A 25,278-nucleotide genomic window follows, 5' to 3' on the forward strand; every position below is an offset into this window, starting at 1 on the left:
TTGAAGGATATTGAATGTTTTTACCGGATGTGCAGTGAAGAGAAATGGTGGTCTCTCTGCATTTTGAGGCATCCATTCTTCAGAGACATCAGAGACGTTGTTGCTAGGAACAACTTCATCAACTTCTTCATTATCCTCACTCTCTCAATTGTGTGTCGTAGTCAAAATCATTGTTAGATAACTCCGATGAGGAGCTCATAATGCGTCTCCTTTTACTTGCTTGTACATTGAAATATACATTATCATCACTGATATCGCTCTCATTCATTTTGATGAGCACTAAAAAAAAATTATAAAAAGATTGGAAATAAAAATAATATAAAATAGAAATATTTTTACAACAATTGTAGGTATTTGTAAGCATTTAATTAACATAAATAAATAAAAGAAGCGTAAATACGTACCAGTCACTGATCACTCAAAACACGTCTATCATTCACGATAGAGAAATTGTTCTGATTCTATACGCCTGTCAATTCATGTCGAGACACGCATGGATGACGTAATATCTTAGTGGATCGGAAATATACATCCCGTATTTTCCAGGGCGCACATTCATTTTTGAGGACGTATTCATATGCCTTACCCCCGTACCCGATATTGTTTTTACACCTGACGCATTAATACGTCTGTCCGGTTAAGGTACAGATTAAATTACCCTATTGTTTTATTTGTGTTTCAAACTATAGAAAATAGATTTTATTGCTTATTACTAAAGTATATAATCAAATTAGTTTATCTAATAGAGGATAATTAAAAAATAGTTAAAAAAATTTATTTGTGAAATACATGTTAAAACAAATTTTTACGTGAATTATACACAAAAGTAAAAGATTAAAATCAAAACATATATGAATTTAACTATCGACATTTATAGTTACTGTCACTTAATTTACATTGTTATATTAATTTTTACAATTTGTGTGTTATTTATTTTTTATTAATTTTAATTGATTATTCTTTATTGTACACGTTAAGATACATTTAATAAGTTTTAAAATAATATACAAAAAAGTACAATGGGCGGTCTTATCACACAAGGCAATCTCTTACAGATAACCATAGTATGGAAAAGGTAAAAGTACTAAAAATAATTTAATGTGTACAAAAAATACATATTTACAAACAAACGAACATACATAGACATACATACATATGTATACAACATATGTACTTATAATAAATAAGGTTTAATACATATAATAATACAGTACTACACATACAGTATTATACATAAAATAATACAATATTATAAATATAATACAATAATAAAAAAAAACATCTCACTGACTTCGATCAGTATTAGTTCGATCGTACTTGCCTCGGAAAGAAACAGAAGAAGAAAAAGAAATGAATTAAGAGATAGATAATTATAGGCCTAGTAAATGGTTCGTAACCATTTTCTTGAAAATAGGTAGTGAGTTAGCACGTCTTCTACTCAGTGGTAAATCATTCCACAATCGAACGGTCTGCGTGGTGAAAGATTTGGCCCTAAACGATGAAGAATGCGTCTGTATTTTTAATTCCAGATTCTCTGATGATCTCAAAGACCTCTCACGTGTATCCTGAAGAAATTGAAACCTTGATTTGAGGTAAGAGAGAGTGAGTGGATTGTAAAGAATATTATAGAGTAGATAAAGTATGTGAGCATTCCGGCGAAGCCTTATAGGTAACCAATTGAGCTGTTACTACGTATAATATTATTTTTCTCGTTATGTTAGATTCCACTTAAAATATTGCCTTGAAAATACTAAAATAAAATTGTTTTGTGTTTTTTAATTGTATTTTTAAAAATGGTATATGTCTTCGAATAAAACTCTTTCTGAAAAATGAAATTCTGAGATTGCACTTGAAAAGTTTACTAGAGACAGTAGTACAATACAACAAAGAAAACGATATATAAACCACGATCAGCAAAGAACAAAAATGACTTTAAAATGAATGTTCTAAATCGATTTCTATTTAATCTGTGACTATTGGACTCGTGCAGATGCTTGCTGTTTATTAACTGCGTTTGACGAATGTTGTGAATTTTTTTTTCATTCCAGAAATTTAAATATTATATTTTTTATATAAAATGAACTAAAAACAAATATTACTTGTGTATATAAATCGGTCTTTCTAGCCAGTAGGTGACTACGTAATCTCTTCAATCTCATTTGTTGCTGTTAGTACTGTAAATTGAAAGAAAGCATTATTGTATTATATTTAGATAACCTTACCGCTTTAAAACGCTACTTTAATTCCTGTTTAAGAAAAATGTGGATAGTAGCAGGGGCCTTCACCTATTATTAGTTTTTATTTATTTAGTTTATATTCATTATTTCCAGACTTTATCTCATAAACCAAAAAGTATGACACATAAAGTACTTTTTTAATTCCTTCTTACAACTAACCGCTATATAAAATTGTCTTTATTTACTTTAACTTTTCATATTTTGCTTTAATAACGCGTTTAACAATAATGTGTCAACTCATTGTGGCTGTATAAAGCATGTGACCTTTGTCTTTAGCGATTTAAAAAAAATGTTTTAGTAAATTGTCAAATTAAGATACACAAATACCTACTTTTTTATGAACGGTATATAAGATTTGGTTAAATATGAGTATTTTGTATTCATGTAAAGAGACAACAGATATACACTAAGTGTAAACGTTACATATTTTAGAAACGTTAATTATATATACAAAATGGATTCACCAACGACGCCAGGTCCTCCTGGCTGTGATCCGGTCACTACTAGTGCATCCAGTATTAATGCGCCTGCGGTAAGGAATTGATTGAATAGACAACTTATTAAAAAATAACAACATATGATTGATTGAACAGAGTAATGGTTTACTTACCTTTCCACATTTCAAAAGCTTAGTTTTGAACTAACGAAGTATTGAAATTGCCATTTATTACTAAATGCTTAAGAATATAGTTTTTTAAAGCTGTTTTTCGCTATAAATTTAAGTTGACTTCCCTCATTTTTAAATAATACCTCTACAAGGCAGCATCAGGTTTTGTTGTCACATATATATGTTGTAACAAATAATTTGAAAAAATTTGTAAATTAATTTCCATGTATAGGCGCTCTTTATGTTCTCAGAGAATTATACTATATTTCGATAGCACTTGCCGTTTATTACTTACAACACGAATAATTCATTAACATTTAAAATGTTATTTTTAGTTAGTGTCAATAAACATGAAATATATGAGAAAACCTTGGGTGTAAAATGGCACTGAATTTATACAAATTATACCTATGCACATTTGTATTGGGTATATAGATAACGTTTAATTATATTTTTTGGTAGTAAGATAATTGCAATACTCATGCACAATGTTTGTTATTAAACAACTTTTAATTATGCTGCTTTATGGATTAAGTAACCAGATATTAGATGTTTGGATGCATATTTGCTTACAATATGGTAATAAATTATTACAGAGATTATCTATCAGATTATCTATGTTAGCCACAATGTACTTATTAAGAGCCCAAAAAAAATTATTGTTCCATATAGGTGGAAGGAAGCCCTGTGATAACAGAACCCAAACCAGGTACATTAAAATTGTCGAAAGGTGTTGAAAATGCAAAGAAAAGACTTCGAGCATTCTCCATTCAAAAGAAGACACCAATTACACCAGTAGTAGTTCCAAAACCCATCAACACTGGAAGTAAGTGATAAGATTTTAATGTTTTTGCAATAATAAAATAGCATGCAAGCAATGTACAAAATTTATACAAGACACTGCCACATACTAGACAATTTTTTTCAACAAAAAAAAAGAGATGCTGGATTTACTTTTTTTTTTATGTATTAGCTGGACTGTACCCTAAACATGATGCATGTTTGTATGTGTGAAAGAAATTAATTTTATCACACAATTATATTTAGAATTGTATTTTCAATTATCATATTAAGAGTTTGCAATCTATTAATACATACTACTAGCAATTTAAGTTCAAAAGATATAGACAAGACAGGTATTTTCCACCAAAATAATTTGGTGTTTTTTAGTTTCTACATTAAGAGTTTTCTGACTGTTATGTCTTTGTTTGAAGATCAAGTATTATGATTCAAATTTGTCTTTAGTTATTTTTTACTTAAGTTTTAAGCTTAATTAGTTAATTTGCCTAAAATATATCAGTGGTAATGTGTAATAGACTTCAACACACATAAATGCAAATTTATTTTTATGTAACATCAATGAGAGATGTAATGTCATAATATAAACTGTAATAAAAATGTTAGGCTTAGTATTTTAGTAATATATAACAGTAAATACAGATTAATTTAATTGACATTACCCAATTCTATCTTTAATAATTTCAGCTACAACAGTGTTAATTGGTAAATTAAGCAGTGTGAAACCAGCTGCTCCCAAAGTGGAAGATGATCAGAAAAAGATTCCAAAACCCCCAAAACCTGGTTCCAACAAAAAGTGCTTACAAGGTAAAAACTTTTTAAAGTTTTCCTACAAACTTAGCTTTCATTAAGGTGGCAGTAGAGCTAATAGTTTATTTATGAATGTATCCATTACAGACTCATACATAGATCTTCAGAAACGTACACTTGCGGAAATAGAAGACATGAAGCGGAAAATGGAATTAGTTGAATTGGGTATACCCCTTGGCCTAATCTGTCCCACTTCCACAAGTGAGAAAGCAATGCCTACCAAAGCTATGCCTCCCATCAAACACTTCCTGGGTAAGTTCTTTATCATATTAAGAGAAATGTATGGTTTATTGTAATATAGTTTTGATATCACTTTTATGCCAGCAAGCAAGCATTTTGTATGTTGAATGTTCCTTTTGGAAACAACATATTACTAAATAATTACAGATTGGGAAAAAAGTACTTATGCAAATAGCATGAAGAAACTTTTAATAATATATACATTTCCCTTTGGCTATATTATTTGTGTCTGGCTGGTTTTTGTGAAATTAAAAGAGATACATTAAAAAAAGAAACTGAAAAATTTTGTTCCAAGATATTTCTCATTCTGAAAAAATGAGTGAATCTAAAGGAATTTAGTAAACATTTTTAAATTTTACTTCACTACAGAAAAAAGTTGCTATGCAAACCATGAAAAAAATTGTGTTCCTTTTTTCAAATAAGTTTTCGAAATGTGAAAAATCATTAGATTCACAAATTTTAACAGAAAGAAAATTATTTTGACAAATGAAAAATAAGTCTAACTTCTTTTTTAAATGTAACTTAAGGCAAGGTAAGGCCGACAGTATTTTATTACACCATTAGCATATAAATATTTGACCTTGATGGCTTTTAACACTAACCACTATTAACATTTTAGTACCCGAATTTTTGACATACTGCACATGGCACCTTTTAACAAATGTGATTTCTTCCTAAACATTTTGCAGTTTTAATAGCTGTTTGTATAGCTTCATCAGCTTGAATTTTATATATTGGTATTGAAATGTATCTACATATTTCAAAAGAAGTTAACATGCATTGAGTAATAACCTTAAGATTAAGATTCATAAATTTTGTAAATAATCTAATTTTGGATACTATTCTCATATTAAATTTCTAAGTTGTTTCTTTTTATATTTGTACATAGCATTGAAAATAGTATTTTTGTATATTTATTAATTCTTTAGTTTTATGTTATTTTTAGGGCTTTGTACATAAAAATTCACAACAGAGTTACACATTATTTTTTGGCAGTTTACGGTGGTTATTGCTCTTGTATGTTCTGACATCTGTCTTTTTGTCGATGATTTATTGCATCATCGCCGAAGTACTTTCATACATTGTTTTGTAAACCTTTGTAATTTATGTGAGTGTCCTTATAATGCTCGTCTGTGTCATTTTCTGCATATAAGGGCGATAATTTTTAAACAATTGTATACAGGATGATTGGTTACAGTTGTAAAAATATTTTAATATTTTGTAGGTGTAGCTCATTTATTGTGAATAAATGTAATAATATCGTATGTCCTATCTAATAATCAATAGTTTCAGAAATAATAAATAAAAATGATAATATAATAGAAAAAAAACAATAAAATTTGGTTCACTACATATAAAAATAAATTATTGTTTACTATCCATCCCTGCAGACTTTGTACTGCCAGAAATTATTGGTCTTTCGCATTCCAATAGAGTTTCAGAGTGATCATATTATGATTGGAAATATGTGGAAAACCTATGAAGCTTTTTGCTGATGATTGAGCTATACTTTCACCATTTAAAGCTTATACACTTATAACAAATCATCTTGTAGATATTACGCAAAATATGTCTGATAATGTTTTGTAAACAATTTAAAATGAGCTTAGTTATAAAACTAAAAATATTGTTTTTGCATGTTTTGTTTTATTTTGTGTTGGGCATGTGCATGTAGGTGGCAGATTCCGGGTTTATGATGCACGGGACGGCAGGGGTAAACAATATCATGCGAAACTAAACAATCGTAAGTTAGGAGCTGCATTTAAATTGTCCGATATATTTCTGTATTTTGTTTATAGTACACTTATACGCACATGTAATTAGTTATACTTTTTAATGGTGTTTTAAATTCTATTTTATGTTTATTATGTGTAGATTTAGATGGCTTTATTTTATTTGTTAGACTGTAGTTACGTTTAATTAGATTATATTATATTTACATAATAATATCTTTATTATAATTCTATACGATTGAAAAAATGTTTTTTAGATCCGGCGAAAGTAGACGAAATTATTCGCGAAGCCAAAAAGGCTAGAGACGAAGGCAAAAAGTACAAATTTGATTACCAGAAACTTTTGCCCAAATACGATAATCCATTTCAAAGGAAAAAGGAAGACGATAGCCATAAAACAGCAGAATTTCGTAGTAGAAATGATTTTTTTGACAGGTATAAGAGGAAAAGTGACAGATATGATTCCAGACGGCATTCCGACCATAGACGCGACGATAGGGATAGATATAAGAATAGAGAGAAAGAAAAGGACAGAGAGAAAAATAAAGACAAAAATTATGAGCATGATAATGTAAAAAAGGCATTTGATAAAGAAGGTAAAGAGTCGAGCCTTAATTTAAATGATTACTTAGTTTGTGACAGTTGGTCACTGGACAATGAAGATAGGAATAGTTCCAGTCCGAAAGTCGAGGACAAAGCAACAAAAGCACAGCCGGATACCGATGTTAAAGTAGATAAAGCTATTCCACAACAAATCCGAGATAGTGTATTAAAAAACAAAGACATGCTCAGAGAATACACAAGAGACAGTCCGGTAAGACCATACATAAAAAGTAATCCAATGGTACCAATGAAAATAGGAAAACTGCAACCAGTTATAGACTCATTTAAATTTGAAATAGATCCAAACGACGAAGAGGTTCTAGATATATTTGATGAAGATTCTGGTATTGAGAAATATGCACGTAAAGGCAAAAGGACATCGACTATATACTCCCCTACAGAAATGAAGCTTATAGACTATGACCTAGACGAATCTAAGGATACATCAATGGATGATACAAATGATGATAATTTCCTAGAATCTGTAATTAATGAGATAAAACAAGAAGATATTAATGAAGAAATTAGTCAGGATAAAGCATTAGTAGAGTATGATATGTCTCCGTCCAAAGAAGAGATTGAAAACTTTAAAGATACGAATGTTCGTGTATGTATAACTCCGGAACTTGATGACAGAATGAGAGACGTGCAAAGCCAGCGTAGTGATTATTCGGAAGGTTATCGTTCGAATGAAAGCGGATATAAAACGAGTGATACAAGTGAAAGTGGATACAAATCTGTAGACAGCTTCCGATTGTCCATGGAGAAAGAGTTGGACGAAGGTTTGAGTTTGAAAATGTCGAAATCGACAGTTGATTCATTGGAAACATGGAATTTTGTATTAAAGATTTGTCAACCGATTCTATTTAGGCATGACAAGAATAAATGTTACAGGTAAGGCCTATAATATATTTACTATGTACTAACAAAAATAAACAATCGAGGGTAATGTGAAATAAAACCTATTATAAACTTTAATTCATGTAAATTATGAATTTCTATTTTAATGTGATAATGGTTATTGCAGTTATTGGGTGTTAAAAGTGAATGTGACATATAACTATCTAAACAGATTGGTTATAAAGTATAAAGCTTCAAAGGGGTAAACATATAGCTCATTTGATGTCTGTATATGATACACCATATGCAAAATCAATGGTTTTAGAAATATTTTATAATGTAGGTATAATAATATAAGAAAAAAACCTGTTAAAATCAAGATTACTACTGCAGATTGTAACTATCAAGTTATTGGCATGTCACATTCTAATAGAAAGGAAATAAATTAACTTATTTTAGAGCGATCACTTTATACAGGTGATTAAAAATAGGTTAAAAAGCCTTAAAACTTTTTGCTATACATTCACTCCCTCTAAAGCTTTTACTTCTATAACCAATAAGCTGTATATTTGGTGTCATACTACAATGTAGGGTCATCACAAATAAACTAATTTGGAATCTAACATAAGTTTATCTGAAATGTCAAATTCGTATTATTTGATGTAGTGAACTTATGTATTATATATTAAATAAAACAATTAAATTAGCATAGCATTAATAATTTTTTCATTCTTGTAATAAATATACTCCAGTTTTAATATCCACTATTTTAATAGGAGATTGACATTTTTCCAGTGGAGTTAAAAGAAGAAAATTTTTTCCCACTCTCTTCTCAAATACTACCATTATTTTTTTGTATCAATAAAGAAATCTTATTTCATATTTATTTATTTCGTAGAGAGACCCGTGTAATGCCTAAGCTACGCTATGCTGAGTGCCCAAAGTTTTGCAATTGTGTGAAGGACCGGAGCATTGTCTACCGAGAGTTGCAGCTCCGCAAAATGAATCTCGTCGACAGGGTTTACGGATGTGATCAGTAAGTAATGAATGTTGTCTTAATAACCTTTGTTTAAATTATTTTTAATGGAATCGGAATGCTGTAACCTCTAAAATAATTGATAGATGGCGCTAGTAGTTGACTGTCTCTGATTTTCTACTAAAACAATAGATTTTAATAATAATTAATATACAAAGAACAATACATATAAAAGCCATAATATGAGGTAATTCACTATTATATAGTTTTATTACTATGTACATACATATATTATGTCATAAACGAAAAACTTAATTTAATTTACCAAAAGTTTAAGTATCCTTTCCTAAAAAGCACTAAAAGAGTCTTCAAAAATATTCAACCCGGATATTCCGGCATTTACTTGATTGTGTCTATTATGTGAGTGTTACATTGTGCCTGTGGAATATAAACAACTTACACCTGTGTTATTATTTAATATAGCTGCAAGCTTCACCAAAATCAAAAATAAATAAAGAAACAAAGATAAAAATGTTCAGTGAAATTAATATTTGGATATAAAACAATTTTCAGAATACCCGATGCGCCTTCGCCAAAGTGCCGCAATTGGTATCCTCGTCCTCGTTTCTGTTTAACAGAAAGCCACACAGTGCCCGTATCCAAAGAGTGGGAGGGAGAAGATATAACTCACAGTAACGACATCTGTAGTCTGGATAAAGAAGAACCTAGAAGGAGATCCAATACTCCACAACACAGTGAAGAAGTGTGTCTTGATAGAGAGTATCAGAGGTAAATAATATGTTAAACATAATATTTATATAATTTGAGTAAATATTAAATTTTTTCGTAGAATTCGGATATAACCGCTATATATTATAACAAATTATATAGTGGTGATATAAAATTAGTAACTCGTTTATAGGCAACTGAGTATATTTATAAGTCCCATATAAAGGCTCTAAATTAAAACGTAATAGATTTAATAGATTTATGAAATATTTGCTATGTAGATAAATGAATAAAATATAACCATACTTCGTAAATTAAAAATATGCAATTACAAAAAATTTAAAACTAATCATAAAATGAGATTTCTCGTGTTTTAAACAGACTAAATATATATTAATATATAATGAATAGACAAATAAATTTCTTGATGTTCTATAGCTAACGTTATACGATATAAAAGTAATGGTTTATCTTGATATATCAAACCAATATATACGCAGGTTTGTGAAAGCAGTGTGGCCAGAGGTTATAGAAGCTAAAACCGATACTCCCCGAAGCACTACACCTGTAAGACAAGAAGGAAGAAAGAAAAAGAGAGAAGATGTCGAAAAGGAAATAGAGGTTAAAAAGTGTGCAAAGAAGATAAAGTTGAGCAGTGAAGGGTGGAGTCAGGAGTCGGATATAGAGGAGGAAGTTGAGAAAAGGTATAGATACTGTCTTCAAGGTCTCTATTTAAGTGTAATTAATAAGTCTGTTGAAGTCTAGACCATGATTATGATATGTAGTTTTCATGCCGAATACGGTAATCCGTGTAGCACGTCTAAGAGGGCTTCCTTGCATTACATTGGTGCTCACCAACTAGACTTCTCCGTTTTAGTAACCTGTTCCAGAAATGAGGTGATGTTCGTTTTTGACAGGTCTATATGCCTCAGCAGGTTATAGAGATATTATGCTATGGAGATCGCCCAATCAACCAATACTACCTCAAACATTAATTCCTAGTGCTGTCTCGCTTGCACAGTACCTACCACACGCACTATGCGGGTTCACTCACCCACGAGTTGTACTACGCAAAATGTATAGATATAGCGGCTCAATAAAGAAGCCAAATGAAGCAAGAGAAGCAAAAAGAACAAAGAATCGTAAGAATAAGCCAAACGAGAAGAACCAAATCTATTAGCAACAATCGACTAGCTATATTGACTAGTGTTTCTTATACGTTCGATGAACTTTTACTAAACGACCTATCTCCTGCAACGCTGTTATACCTGCCGCTTCTGTCTCTACCACATCAAATTGGCAATGAACTTGTTCCTAGTTATTTCTTCGACTAGGATGCCACTTTACTTTTGATGCGACTTTATTGCCAAAGTTGTGTAGGATTTAGATATATTCGTTTCTTGGAATCATAGGTTCTATTAGTACTTTATCTTTAAATGTTCCTGGAATAAAAATAAATATATATTACTATTCATTCTAATAGATTGTATTCTGATTTAAGAACTGTTTTATTTTACCTTTAACAGTAAGAAAATTAGAATTGACAAGGAGAAACTTCGCAAACGGAAGCGTTCGTCATCAACTTTATCGTCGTTTTCTGATAGTGAACCGGATGTAAAGAAAAAGAAGAAAGCCTTAAAGAAAAAAGTAAGTGGGTAATATTTTAATAACTATTTGTTAGCCTTATGTGCCCAATGTTGGGATGCGGGTCACACGAGGCAGGGATTGTGTCGTTTGAACTTTCTTCTTTTAATATAACAAAGCTGCTATTATTAATTACGGCACTTATCCAATAAGGCATTAAATGTTTTTTTTTATGGAACAGGTAGTCGAAGGTAAAAAAGGGGGCTTTATGAAATACCTCTTTTTGATTTTTTTATTGAAATGTCTTATAAATAAAGCTGCAGTGATGTCAACTTACACAGAATCTTGTACACTAGAATGCTCTTAAATTACTTTTAAAGTTCTGCTGTGTGTGTGTCTATCATATATATTGCTGTCACCTGTGTTCTTAATTTTAACCAAATAGTAAAAAAAATTCTTCTATATTTATAATCTATGTTGTTAAACTTTTATGATTGTAAAAGTTATTGTATAAGCGAAATTTCCTTTTCCATATGATAGTAAATACTCTGTAACATAGGACATATATCTTTTCTGTTAACTGTTATAACGTCTTTATAGGTTTTAAAGAAATCAAAATGGAAGTCTGCCAAGCGACGTCGCGTTGGAAAGAAACTTCTGAGAAAATTAAAAGAAAAAGAGAGGAAAAAGAAAAAGCAGAGTAAAATAGACAAGTTCGCTGGATCAGATGATGATAGTGGTATGTATGTTTTTAATCGTCTATGAACTTATTTATTTGCACTTTATTGTACCAAAAATACATGGTGGGTATATATAGGCGGTATAAATGGCCGTCATGTCGCTCTAGGCGATCTCTTCTAAACAACCAAAAAAGAAATGGAGATTATAATTCCAGAAATTGCTGAAAAAACAATTTTCGCAACACAATTAAAAAGCATTTATTTAGTGAACATGGAAGAAAAATCAAAATATCTTTATTCAATTAGACATTTATATGCACTATTGAATCGTCGACTATTTTATCGTTATTCAAACCGCCCTAACGATTTCTTAGCTCCAAAATTACAATCATATATGGGACATTATCCGATCTCTAATAATAACTCGTTAGTATGGCATTGTGTTTAAAGCTTTTGTTCAGTCTATTCCTCAAGAAAATCTCCATGTGGGTTAGGTTGTTTAAAGTCCATGGTAATTCACAAACCAAGACTGGAATATTCATGAATTTATTTGATATCTCAATGTAGAAAATGTAATAGTTTATAGCCCGCAAAGGGTTATTTTTCTTCATCTTGTACAAATGGTATAACACTACGAAAATTACACTTATTTGATCTTTATTTCTATTCAGATAAAAAGATAAGTAAAAAGTTGAAGAGGAAGAAACAGCAGAAGCTGAAAAAGAAAACAATGAAACGTAAAAAAAGGGAAGAGTCAGTCAGCAGTTCGTCATCTTCAAGCAGCGATAGCAGTTCCGATTCAAGCTACAAACGCTCGAAAAAACATAAAAGGGCAGAAGCTAAGAAGAAGAAGGAAAAGAGACACAAGCGAAAGTCTGCATCGGATTCCACGCAGAGCGAAGATTTATTCGATGTTAATATATTAAACAATATAAAGACAGAACGTTTGACTGACGATGAAAAATCTAAATCACTTATGAACTTCTCACCCCGGCGACAGCATAAGCCGAGGGAGATTATTAATGTGAAAGAGTTGCAGAATGATTTCGTTGGGAACAATATACATATTAAGAAAGAAGCCGTAGAAGAAATCAATAAGAGTTTACCACAGAGCATACAGGATGATGTAATTCAAACCGATGAAGCTCCAGTTGACACGACAGAAATTATTAAAGAAAAAGAAAATGAACAGATTGAAATAAAGGTAACGCTTTAAAGTAGTTTTCATTTCTTCTATGTCTAAGACAATTTCTCTTGACTATGTAGCTATATGATTCAAATTAACAATAATGTGTAGTTCTGAAAACATAGATTTGTTTTAACATGGTAGGTAGGTAATAATGACCACACACTTAATGTTCTGTCTTTCTGTCTGAAAACAGAGAAACGACATTTAAAGTTTATTGTTTAAATTATTGATTACTTTTAATACTTTATTCTGCAATATTTTAAATTATCACGAACATCTCAAATACCACCTGTCGCTGGTCGGTAAAACAGCAATGGACGCCCTCATAACACCATTATTAAAAGCGCCATCTATGATATGTCAAGGTTGTCAGCAGCCACTGTTTTACCGACATTAAATAAGCGCGGTACAATGCAAAATAGAATTATTAAAGTAGTTTATATATGTTTTAATTTTGTCGAAGTTGGTAGGTTTGATGCCTTTACTTAATAATATATATTTGAAGTTATATGACTTTAATTTTGTAATTTTAAATCAACTACTCCTAGCGTTTCCCAACGACCTTCAGAAGGTTATCTGTCCACCTTGTAGGTGCGACTCTTCAATTTCTTGTGCGTCTTGTTTCTTCTTTTAAAGAGGAAGTGAATGATGACGCTTTCCAAATGTTTTACCTACGATCTCTTCTGCCTTCAAACACTGAATTATAAGAAATTTATGCAGAAGGTCTTTGTTAGTGGATGGTCTATGACTAAAATGATTATGATGATTATTTTATTCAGCCTAGCATTTACTTTCGGTAAACGGTAAAATAAAAACACTGGCTAATTCTGTTTTCATACGAAAAGATACACGTATGTGATTTAAACAAATTTTGATTTTATTTTGGCAGGAAACTCAAGACGTCGCGGTACCAACTTTACAAACTCCATTAGATACCATACCCGTTATATCTCCGACAATAATACAAGAACCCGCAACGGTGCCCGAAGCTCCTACAACTTCGGACATAGAAATTATCCCAACTACATCACCACCATCCTCGCAAATAACACCAACTGGGCAACAGATAGCAACCATCTCTCAAATAAAACCGGTGATGGACGAGTCCAACATGTCGCAGTGTTCCTCCCAGGAGTCCGTGTGCAGCGTAAAGCCTTACGAAAAGGACGACAGCCACCTGCGCCCGTCCTCGCAAAACTCTAACTACAGCTTCAACGACGTACTCAACGCGAGCCAAAGTGGACATTATCAGAAGGCGTTAGAACCTGTTATCGAGTGCGAGGATAAATTCCATGAGACCTACCAGCAGGATAACTACGAGATGTTTGAACATTTGGCCATGGCCTATCAAAGCAACGTTGCTAGTCAGGTATTTTTTCTTATTCCTAATTTATTCACATTGTCCCATAAATCAACATCAAACCGAAATCCACCCGATTTAGGGCATGTATTTTTTAAATATTAGTATGTTTAGTATATTAAATAAAAAAGCGCAAAATTCAAGTTGCAGTTTATTTTGTTCATTCATTCGTGCTATTTGCAGGATTGTTTGCAATGATGACATATACATATGGCATATATATATAAATTTTTCTATGGAAAAGTTACCTCTATAGTAGTCTTTAGCTCATAATATTTTTTATAAGAAATTGTATATATTTTTATTTACCAAGAAATCCGACTTAGTTTATTGTATACCCATCTCAGATCAAATTGCGTTTGAAACCATGGCAGCCACGTATTTTTATTTGACGGATACTTTAATAGAGAAAAATAAATTTTGTACACGTGGAAAAAATTTTTTTCATGGTTTACAAATGAAATCTCTGTTCCAAAGTATATCACAATATCAATCAATTAATATGATAATATGAAAGACTATGCTTCAATGTCTTAAGTTATCACAAGTGAAACATGCGTCATACTAAGTTTAATTCTAAAATTTCTTATATCTAACCATAGAATACATAATATTTATAGATGATCATGGGTAAAATCTACTCATTTGCACAACCCTCTATTGCTCGATGGGGAAAGTCTGTGTCGGTCAGTTGACGTCCTACGACTAAAACGATGATTAATATAGCTATTCCGTAGAATCAACCTGAAGCTTCCTGAATAATATAATTGAAATGTTGCAGCAAGCGTCGCCGCCATCTCGCGCGGGCGAGCAGCGAATCGAGACGGTGGTGCGCGCGCGCAGCCGTGGCGAGATCAAGTGCGACTGGCGCGCTGGACTGTCGCCCGCGCTGCTGCCTCCGCCCGCTAAGCCCTCGCGCTGGGGTCAGTCTCAACTTCTCATATCCATATCGTGTAACATCTTTCCTCTTGCTGTATATATTTTTTAGGAATAATTTCGTAGAAATGGACGGAAACACTGCACAGATTTGAGTCGATTTGATTTGACTAATAGGCACTCGCGATGGCGGTGAAATAGCTTCGAGGCAATGTTAACCATTTTGCGTGATGTAGGTACCCTGACGTTCCATCGATCAATATAGTGCATGCGTGTGACCGAAAGTGATGTAGAGAAAGAGAACTTATTATTATTATCAAAATACGGTCTGGTTATATTTACATGTAAACTATATAATTATGTCCTTACTATCCAATAAGTACATTGTTGTTATATATAACACTTGACACTTGCTAATGATAGTAATATATTATAAGTGTTATATTCCTCTGTTTTTCATACAACAGAAAGTCAAGCTTAGATTCCATCTGTTCATAAACCTTAATTTGGTATGACACACGCTTAGGCTTCTTACATCCCCTTATGTAAAATACATAAATTTTATATTAAAGCGAAAAGGTTAAACTCGTGTTGAGTCCACATTCGAATTGCCCCTCTGTGGGGCGTTGGCACCAAGTTGGGAAACACTGATGTAGCCTGTATGTTTCGAACTCCGTATAAAGAACAATTTTGGTGAGATTGCATTGCTTCTGTGAAAGTAATTTTTGTAATAGAGAACAGAATTATAAAAATAAAAAAGTAAAGTATCGCTGTTTGCCAAGTTTTGTCTATATTTAATGCTTTGACCTGGCCTCAGTTTTGTAGTATTATGTTATGGTTTATCTAGCAAAAACATTTTGTAGCGATTTTTATATTTATTTCTTTGGGTACAGATTTATTTGTTGAATTGAGTTACATTAATGTTCGTTGTCTACGGAAGCCAACCGAGTAATAATAGCAATAAGGAGTTTTCGTTTCTTCCCAATTTTACGACCCCCCGTATAAGACAGTTTAATAATGTGTCATTAATGACAGGTTTAAAACCAGGAGAAGTCAACATAGTGCTGACCGGGGGCGGCGACTACATCACGCCACCGCACACGCAGCAGCAAATAAAACCGCATCCACCACCGCAGCCGCAAACGCAACCACAAGAGCAACCACAACCGCCATCACAACCGCAACCGCAATCACAACCGCAACCACAACCGCATCCACAACCGCAACCAGAACTACAACCACAACCGCAACCACAACCGCAACCACAACCGCACCCACAACCGCAACCGCCAGCGCAACTACGTGCACCTATCTACAAGATTCAGAGTCTGGCCAATCGAAGCGACGTTAGTGTTAGCTCGTGAGTAAAGATATTTTTTATTTATATTTAATACATTTACCCAGATGACATTTGTAAAGCACGTTTGTTAATTTATGTCTTTGTTTCAAAATCTCATGTTTGTCTTTTTGCAGTAAATATATTTTATTCAGTAAAGGTTTACAGTAGCGATTTGTAATAAATCGTTCTTTAATTATTCATGTAGCATTTTATATATTAAAAATACCATAATAAGTTTACACCTTGTGCCATGTCTGTAAACGAACGAAAATAGCCTAGCGGATTAGTAAGTAGAAATGACAGTGGGTTAGCTATATTGCTTAGTTTCTGAAGCTCTACTTCATACTAAGTTGGGCAATCAACTATGTCAAAGTGAACAGAAAGATATGGGTAAGTGCAGTAGAGGATGTCCTATTAATAGCAGTTCGTGTAAAAAATATGTTATGTTTAGATATGACGAAGCGTACATGGACATGTATGGCGCTTCGGACCGGCTGCAGTACGGCGATTGTTTCTCGGAGAGTGCAGGCCCGGGTGCTACGCCCCACGAAGCTGCGACGTCTGGCACCTCCGGCTCGAAAACCGGCCCCGAGCTTCGTACCAGTACCCTGGATGCGAGGATAGACCATGCTCTCAAAAATACCGGTAAGGATTTAATCTGTACTTATTTTTAAATATCACTTGAGTACACAGGTGGCTCACAATAACCTAACAATTGCTTTCATTCTCCGAGTACCACCACCGGTTACCGTGACCCACGTGGTCATCACCAGACCGTGCTCCAGCTGGTGACCAGGTGTCCCGTATTTTTAAGGCAAAGAACGGAACTTGAAATGGAAGTAGGAAAGAAGATCAAAGCTGGCAACATCGCCTGCTAGGTGGGCTATGTAAAGAGTCTCCTTCCGTTCCTGAAGTACAGCAGTAGTATAATGATTAGTGTAATAAATAAAAATAAAACTTATTAAGAATTATCGGGTAGGACTGTTAAAATTAGTAATTTAAAAGGTAAACATTATATTATAAAAACTAGAAGAAAATAATAATAAATGGAAAGTACATAAATAGAAAAAGTAAGATGGATAAAAAAGGAAGAAAAAAAAATACAATTGATAAAATTGTAGTGTGATAAAGAAGCAACCTACTGTGCTATTTTAGAAGCGGAAAAGAAGTAAAGAAGGTGGTGTGTATAAGAAGACAAGTAAGCCGTAAGCAGAGTATAAGATATTGTGACGAAAAATTGATGATGAATGAAAGAAATTGTCACCAAAAAACAATTTACCTTGCACATTAACATTGTCCGACGAATTATATACGTAAAAAAATTAATAAACTCATTGCTTTAGTTTTAAATATTTGTTGAAGTCAAATACTTTAATGATAAAATAATCGTTAATTAAAATATATGTAAAGTTTTAGGTGAGGTCGCAAAGGAAGGAGAGAGCTCCCCGGAAGAAGAAAGAGATGTTCCCGAGAAGGGCATATTGATAACGTGAGTACCATTATTTAAATTTAAATGAAGAAAACATAAAATATAATTTTTTTCTGTAATATCAAAATTAAGAATGCTTACGGCTTAACAAAACATTATACTAAGCACAACTTCATCTCTTAGAGTTAATTATGTCGAAATAAAATTTTAGGCAGACGCTTAACGAGCCATAGGATCAGGAATTGAAGGATACGTAGACGAATGAATGTAGCTCCAGATTCTTAAGTTGAAATGGAAATCTGGGAAGTGTAAGCCTACGCGCTTCAAGAGTGTCCATTAGGTGGACAAATCTCCTTGTAAGCTCGTTCGAAGACGCTCGATGCAAGCAGCCTCCAACCGTTTCTATCAGAAATCTATAGTGGAGGCCTATATCTAGTATTAGATATCCTGCGGCTGAAGTGAAGATGATGATCATGAACAGTTTGGACTGGTGTGCAGTATTAGACAATCCTGAAGATGCCAGTGCAATTTTATGTATTTCGTAGTCCAATCGGTCATTTTCCAAAATGGGTGTCAAATTTAAGATTACAATAGGAAAATGAGGAAAATATTTTTTTTTGTCCTAAAATAGATCGAGCGCAGCAGGAGAATCCGGGCGAGGAGTTAAGCGTGTGAGTTTCGCCGATGGTTATAAACCGGGACAAGACTCGGACGTAGAAGACCCGCCCGTTAAGAAGGTCAGTAATAACTGTTTTGTTAAATGTACAGCAAACATGTTATTAGGTCGTTCGCGTTAAGAATGCGTTATACTTCTCGTACAATATTCATCAGTGCTTTAAGATGAAAGTCTGCTACCAATGTGTGTTATTGACCACACGGCACTAAATGTGGTCTCTCTGAGTCAGAATGGTAAGTTCAGTTATTTAACGGGTCATAAAAAAGTAAGACGAATGAAAATACACCAACATAGCTCGGCAGATTGGCTAGTTGAATTTGTTCAATGACGCCGAAAACCTATAAGTGAGGCCTATAGACGTCTGATGGCTGAATTGATGATGATTAAGAAAGTGTTGTTAAAGTTATAAAGTTAAAAGCATGAGAGAACAGAGTTAAAAGGTTGGTATCCGTCGGTTAAGTTGGTCACGACATGTGACTAGCTGGGTAATGAACATTCATTGCTTTTTTAACGCGGATCTAGGTCATCCGCGTTAAAAATGAATGTAGTATTTTTTGTCGCGACTTACTATTGAAGTGTTGTTAATACTGGTTTCTGCGACATAAACATTTAACAGTACTACGCCAGAGTTTCAAGGGTAGTATCTAATACTGAGGATGTGGTAAGATATGACTATGCAAAAAAAACACAAAATTGAAACAGAAGTTTGTAAAGTTAAGTTTGTATTGTAGATGGCTGCTTGAGTCTAAAGTTTTGAATTTGGGATCACGGATCGGCGTAGGACCCTGTGTCACTAGATTTTCAGAGATAGTGTCACAGAGAGACGTTTACTCCGGGATGGACTATCCAGAATCGCACAGCGCAGGGGACTGCATGGTCCTTAATTTGCAGATACGGGGGTCCCTCACAAAGCGCAGAGGGTATTAATTAGCAGGAATCTGATACATAAGACTGTCCGCCCCCAGAGCCAATTTCCTGAACATTTGAAAGATATCCCTCCTCCCCCCCGAAACAAAAAGTTCTTGTATCTGAAGAAGCTGGATGCAGGCCGCTTTCAAATCGGGGAACTTGGTTTAGCTTTGATCGTCTTTCGGCTGAGATGATGATGATAGAAATGATTTATAGGGTCGATTTTATTGGTGTGTGTAGAGACGCAAGGTTCGTCGCACGGGATGCGCGTGGCCGTGCCCCGCGTCGCACCCGGACCACGTAGCGTTGTGGGATGCGCTGCCGCCGCCGCCGCCGCCGCCCGGCTCGCCGCCGCCGCCGCCGCGCGCCGCGCCGCCGCTGCACCTGCTGCGCCCGCCGCCGCGCGCGCCGCCACACTACGCGCACGCGCCCGCCGCGCTCAACCTGCAGATGACTCTGCCGCCGGACTTGCAGAAAATCGGTAAGATTTATCAATCTCATACGGCATTTTCACTTTACTTGCTTCATTTATTTCTATTGCATTGGATTCGGAGCTCGAGCTCTTGATCGCTTCAGCAGCAGCTTCATAGAGTCCTATTATCAAGAGAAGAGTTGAGACCTATTCTCAAAGTCCTTCTTGTGGAATACGCAGCTTTGACCGTCGCTGACTGAATGTTTTTATATTAGTTTTCTATTTTACTTGCAACTCCTACCTCTTTGAATGCATCATAACACCTTCCTTGTGCCTTAATGCCAATATTAAAAAAAATAGATATATTGAGAAATTAGTAGAGTCATGTTCGTATTTTGTTCGTACTTACCAAGACATTAGAACATTAATTTTTAATTCTATATAGAGATATAATACTCAATCTTATCTTAAGTCTGGCAATTTTAATGTCGACCATAGTTATATATTACTATTAGTTCCTATTGTTTTTGACTTTTGCTTAAATTTTGACCTGCCGATGTCAGACACTTAATAATCAAAAACAACATTAAAACGCTGTAAAGTTTGTTAATGTCAACAAAATACATATTAAGTTCTTACATTTCGTACTAGATGTCGCTAGTTGTATTGCTACATCGATCTGTCCTTTATGGGAAATCTGTAACATACATGTAACTTCCTCCCTTTCTTAATAGAAATTCATTCCCTTCTTAACGATTTCGATGCTTAAAGGGTTGTTATTAACAGACTGCCGTTTTAAGCGCTTATTTGAACTATCTCATTTTCGGGACTTGGCCTAATAACTACTTTAAACTCTTCATCCGGTAACAGCCTGCAAGGTTGAATGATTGAAAATTAATGTTTAAACCATTGTGTAATTTTCATAACTCAATCATAACCTATTTCAAATTACTGCGATGATGTGAGGGACGACACACGTCAGTTATACCGCCTGAAATATTTTTTAATGGTTATTAGTTTATTTTGTCATATTCTGTTTAAATGTTTTTTTTTCTTCCGTTAATTTTTTTTCTAATTGTGCTATGAAATAAATCTTTGCTTTAATATCTTTCTGCACTCTCTGAGATAGGATAAGTGGTCGGAAAATGTCGCCCTAAGAGAATTCTCTTGTTTGTACATATATTTAATATGTTAATTGGGGAATTAACATATTAAATATCGACTAGAAAATTATTGTAATTAAAGAAGCGTTTATAATGTATATTATCATACATACACGTCCTCACCTCAACACACGTTAAATAGTTCTCACATTTTATGTACTTTTTATATAATATTGGTTTATACAACAACATGAGTAGTTAAGCTTTTGTATGTCCAATGTTAATTAACTTGGCTTAAGACATTAAACAGGAACTGACTTTTATAGTACAGATTCGGTCTAGTGTAACAATAATGTATAACGAATAATCTACGCTAAAAAGAGTTTATTATATTTTTCAGATACCAACTCGCCATTGCCGGTGTTCATACCGACGGAGCCTCCGCCATCGATTTTGAACTATCCCTAGCGGTTGCTATTGATTCGTTATTTCAAATAAGCAGAGAGCGCTAGCCGTAGCTATTTGAAAAAAAGATTATTTTTCATTAATATCAGTGAAGTGTAAGTGAACTTGTATATATATAACACATTGTAAAACAATAAATATTTTATCGTACTTGTGTATTGTTAAATAATTTTAATAAGACTACATCGCTATCACTAGGGAATAAAATGGTAAACCGCTGTTACAATTTTGACTAATGCTATTTATCATTTGAAATTCCTTTCTTTGGTTTCGGCTGGAGGGAGGAAAATATTGACTTCTAGATATGTGGGATTTCTACCCACTAAAATCCTCCCAATGGTGGCCCTTTGTTAGGGACGAGATATCTTCTGGTTAAGGATCACCCACAGTCCAAAGTGCTGTGACCGTCGCGCGTTTCAAGTTAAAGGCACCTTAAACACCCGCTTAGGGGAACAATATTTGCAAGTGTAACAAATTGACAGTATTTACATTTTTTGTTTACAAAGTTCTAATAAAATCAATTAGGTAGATGGATGACACTGGATGCAAGTCGCCTTTAACAGTTTCTTTTATTAAAAATCTATGGAGGCCAATGTCCGAACCACAGATAGCCTACTACTTAAAAGATGAGGATGAAGAAAAAATTCCGTTACTTTTATAAATAATATCTATTTTGTTTAAGAAAGAAAACTTGTATCTTCTTCAAACATATTACCTAATTTTATTTACTCAGAGTATTTCCAAAACATGTATATAAAATATTTTTTTTTAAAAAAAATATCGGAATTAAAATTATTGGTTGTCATTTTATTCCCCGGATAGATAGTTATATATACAACAATTTAAACGATAAAGTTAAAAACTAAATAGGTGTTACGAAGTATGTGTTGAAATAAATTGTGAAGTTATTTTTATAAAGTGATTAGAACTAGAGAAAATTTAAATATTTATAAACACGTTCAAAATTTGCATCATTCATGCAATTGCAGAGTAACAATGTTTTATTTTGGAATATATAATATGCATGAATTTAATATTCTAACGCTTCATAACTAGAGTTTACATGACTTGTGTAACAGTACATTTTGAGTTACTGTTGTGATTTTGTTAAGTTAAAAGAGGTACAAAAAATAAAACAACAGGCATAAAAACAATAAAATAGATTTTCATTTATTGTGAGACGAAAAATACAACAATGGGACTTATCACCTAAAATGGTTAGTGGCAGACTGTCGTGTCAAAACAACTGATCGACGCACAGGCGGCGCCCGTGCGCTCCTAATTCATTATGTCTTTCATCGGGGAACTCGTGGTATACGTAACGAATAAACAAAAAATATATATAAATATATATAGCAATATACACAAAACGATACCATGACCATCTAATTCACTGAAACCGTAACTAATATTAAACATGTGAACTTTAAATAGTTTTAACTAAGTTTTTTTTTAAAAAGGCTTTATTGATTCCAAGCTAATACTTAATTACTTACAAGATTGTTTAATAGTTCGGCCGGGGCCTCACGAAACAAAACGTAACAACTCTCAATATCTCTACTATGAAACGTTCTATACAAAATTGAACATTGGCGATTTGCTAAATCGCTTGACATTATTATTTATGTTTTTTTTTTATTATAATTTATTACTAAAAACAAGTGGGCGGCGAGCGGTGTTCCGCTGTGGCGCGGGTCGCGTCCGACTCGTTACTAAGTCCTTTAAGTACATGTCTTACTTTATAACTTGAAAATGCCACTGCTGCGATCCTACGTCGCCTAGTCTGCGAGCTGCCGCCTGCGGCCGTGTGTGTGTGTGTGTTGTCCTTGTCGCACGCACGCTCGCGCGCCTTTCGCCGCGCCCCTCGCTCGCTCGCGGCGTACAGCAGTGTGCGTATAGCAGCGTGTACACGTGTGCACGCACACGACCGCGGCGCAGGCTCGCGCCTCGCTATTGCTCGTAGAGAAAAAATTCCAAAACCAATTCGTTACACCGTAGACTATACTCGTTTAATAAACTTGAAGTAGTTATCAATAATCAATAAGTACATTATAATAATTGAATAATTAGTATTTTGTTTCATAAGAGACTAGCATTACAAATAAATACCTTCAGCTATACAATTTAATGTTTATTTCTATTTTAAACATTTTGAAGATGTTTAAAGTGGGCTACGTGTGGGTTTCTACACAAGAACGCGCTACACGGCTCTTGTGTAGAAACTGTCAATTTGATGCGTCTACGTCTCGAGATATGACTTAAATGTATAGGTACTTAGATTTAGGGGAAAAAGGTCGTAAAAACAAAATGAAAAAGTTATTGAAATTTATAACAAACACCTTAACTAATAGTTGAATAATTTAGTTTGAAGTTCGGGAGGCCGCACACTCCACAAAAGCAATACAAAACGTTTCATTCCGTGTGAGATGACACGATGCTATGCGAAAATTACATGGTTTTTTTGTAATTATTTTCAAAAAACACACGCCCATTCGCTCGTCCTTGCGCTTAAATCTAAAATTAATAATTAGACAATATTTTTATTTGTTCAACAGACGCGCGGCAACGCGCGTATTATAATAAAATATTTTCAAAACAATCGCAATAAACACACTAGTTAACAATAACTTATGCTCCGACTCTCCGGCTCGCCGGGCTGCTCGAAACCAAATATGAAATGTGGTATCTCCGTTTAAAAATATGCCTTTATACACAGTAGCGGTACGTTTACATTAGAGCGATGGCAGCGATACGGGGGTCCGTGCAGGGCACGGGTCGCACGGGTCGCGCGGGGGCACGGGGCGTGCGGGTCGCGGGGCGCGGCGGCGTTACACGGCGGTCTCGGTGTGGCTGTGGCTGGAGAGGCGCTCGACGTCGAGGTCGTGAGGGGCCAGCGCGTCCCGCGTGTCCGCGTACTCGACGCTGGACGTGTGCGAGAAGCGCTTGGAGAGCGCCGTCTGCTTGCGCAGCGCCTCCGCCAGCGCCGCGTCCGCCAGCGAGCCGCGCGAGTCCAGCCCCTGCCGGAACGCGTTCACCACGCGGATCTGCGCACACGCGCCGCGCACGCAGCGTTAGTGGGGACACTTACCTCGCGGCTGCGTCGCCCGTCCCGCTCTGTCTTCCCCTGGACTTGGCTAACTGTTCCGCTCTTATAAAAACTAACAATTCAGGATCACAAAATACTTCCACGAGGACTCGTACACAAATACAATACGACGTCACGCCGTACTAGACGCGACGTCACATGGTAGGATAACTGTATGACGTCGTCGATATAATGCCACCCCTTCATGCGGTAGTAAGAAACATACCACCTGGTAGTGGGTGCATTAGTTTTAATTGTGTATAAAGATAGCCATTTCGAGAAAGACACGTTGCGATCACGTAAAATCAATATATATAAGAGAAAAAGTTTACGTGTACGAGCCATGAGGGAAGGTTTATAAAATCGCTAACCATCAATTGAAGATATATAATAACATAAAAACGGGAAACAGTAACCAAGTCCATACTGGCTTATCCATAAAACGATTGGCGACGCGACTTCACCGCTTCAGTTCGAAGCGACGAAGTGTGTCGAGGGCACGTTTTAACAAGTGAATTCCGACGATGTGCTCATGTATGTACAGTGTAACAAACTGCTATGCTGTGCAATCTTTGACAGTGGACCATAAATTTGCTTG

General features: G+C 34.4%; 2 protein-coding genes across 3 annotated transcripts in view; one reads left to right on the forward strand and one right to left on the reverse strand.

The window, feature by feature from the left end:
• The first annotated feature begins 2,552 nt into the window (after positions 1-2,552).
• Positions 2,553-21,746, forward strand: LOC137925201 (titin homolog). 2 transcript variants are annotated; one of them, XM_068768605.1, is made up of 19 exons: positions 2,553-2,769; positions 3,517-3,670; positions 4,330-4,449; positions 4,540-4,704; positions 6,683-7,922; positions 8,767-8,904; positions 9,418-9,633; positions 10,074-10,277; positions 11,100-11,220; positions 11,758-11,896; positions 12,509-13,041; positions 13,916-14,395; positions 15,168-15,309; positions 16,298-16,622; positions 17,053-17,246; positions 18,012-18,090; positions 18,662-18,767; positions 19,856-20,096; positions 21,531-21,746. In XM_068768605.1, exons 1-19 carry the CDS (start codon positions 2,692-2,694, stop codon positions 21,596-21,598), a joined length of 4,743 nt encoding a protein of 1,580 aa, XP_068624706.1. In that variant the 5' UTR covers positions 2,553-2,691; the 3' UTR covers positions 21,599-21,746. The 2 variants fall into 2 exon arrangements, with proteins under 2 accessions (XP_068624706.1, XP_068624707.1); XM_068768606.1 differs by having other exon boundaries at positions 16,310-16,622.
• Positions 21,747-22,746: 1,000 nt separating this feature from the next.
• Positions 22,747-25,278, reverse strand: part of PMCA (plasma membrane calcium-transporting ATPase 3) — a 155,016-nt gene continuing 152,484 nt past the window's right edge. The window contains exon 24 of the mRNA XM_068768649.1: positions 22,747-24,639. Within this exon, the coding sequence (XP_068624750.1) occupies positions 24,424-24,639 (216 nt within the window). The 3' untranslated portion in view covers positions 22,747-24,423. The remainder of the gene's footprint in view (positions 24,640-25,278) is intronic.

This window comes from Battus philenor, unplaced genomic scaffold, assembly GCF_028537555.1.
Source record: "Battus philenor isolate CCGP_79_NKW_IND1 unplaced genomic scaffold, ilBatPhil1.0.hap1 SCAF_26, whole genome shotgun sequence".
Lineage (NCBI taxonomy): Eukaryota > Metazoa > Arthropoda > Insecta > Lepidoptera > Papilionidae > Battus > Battus philenor.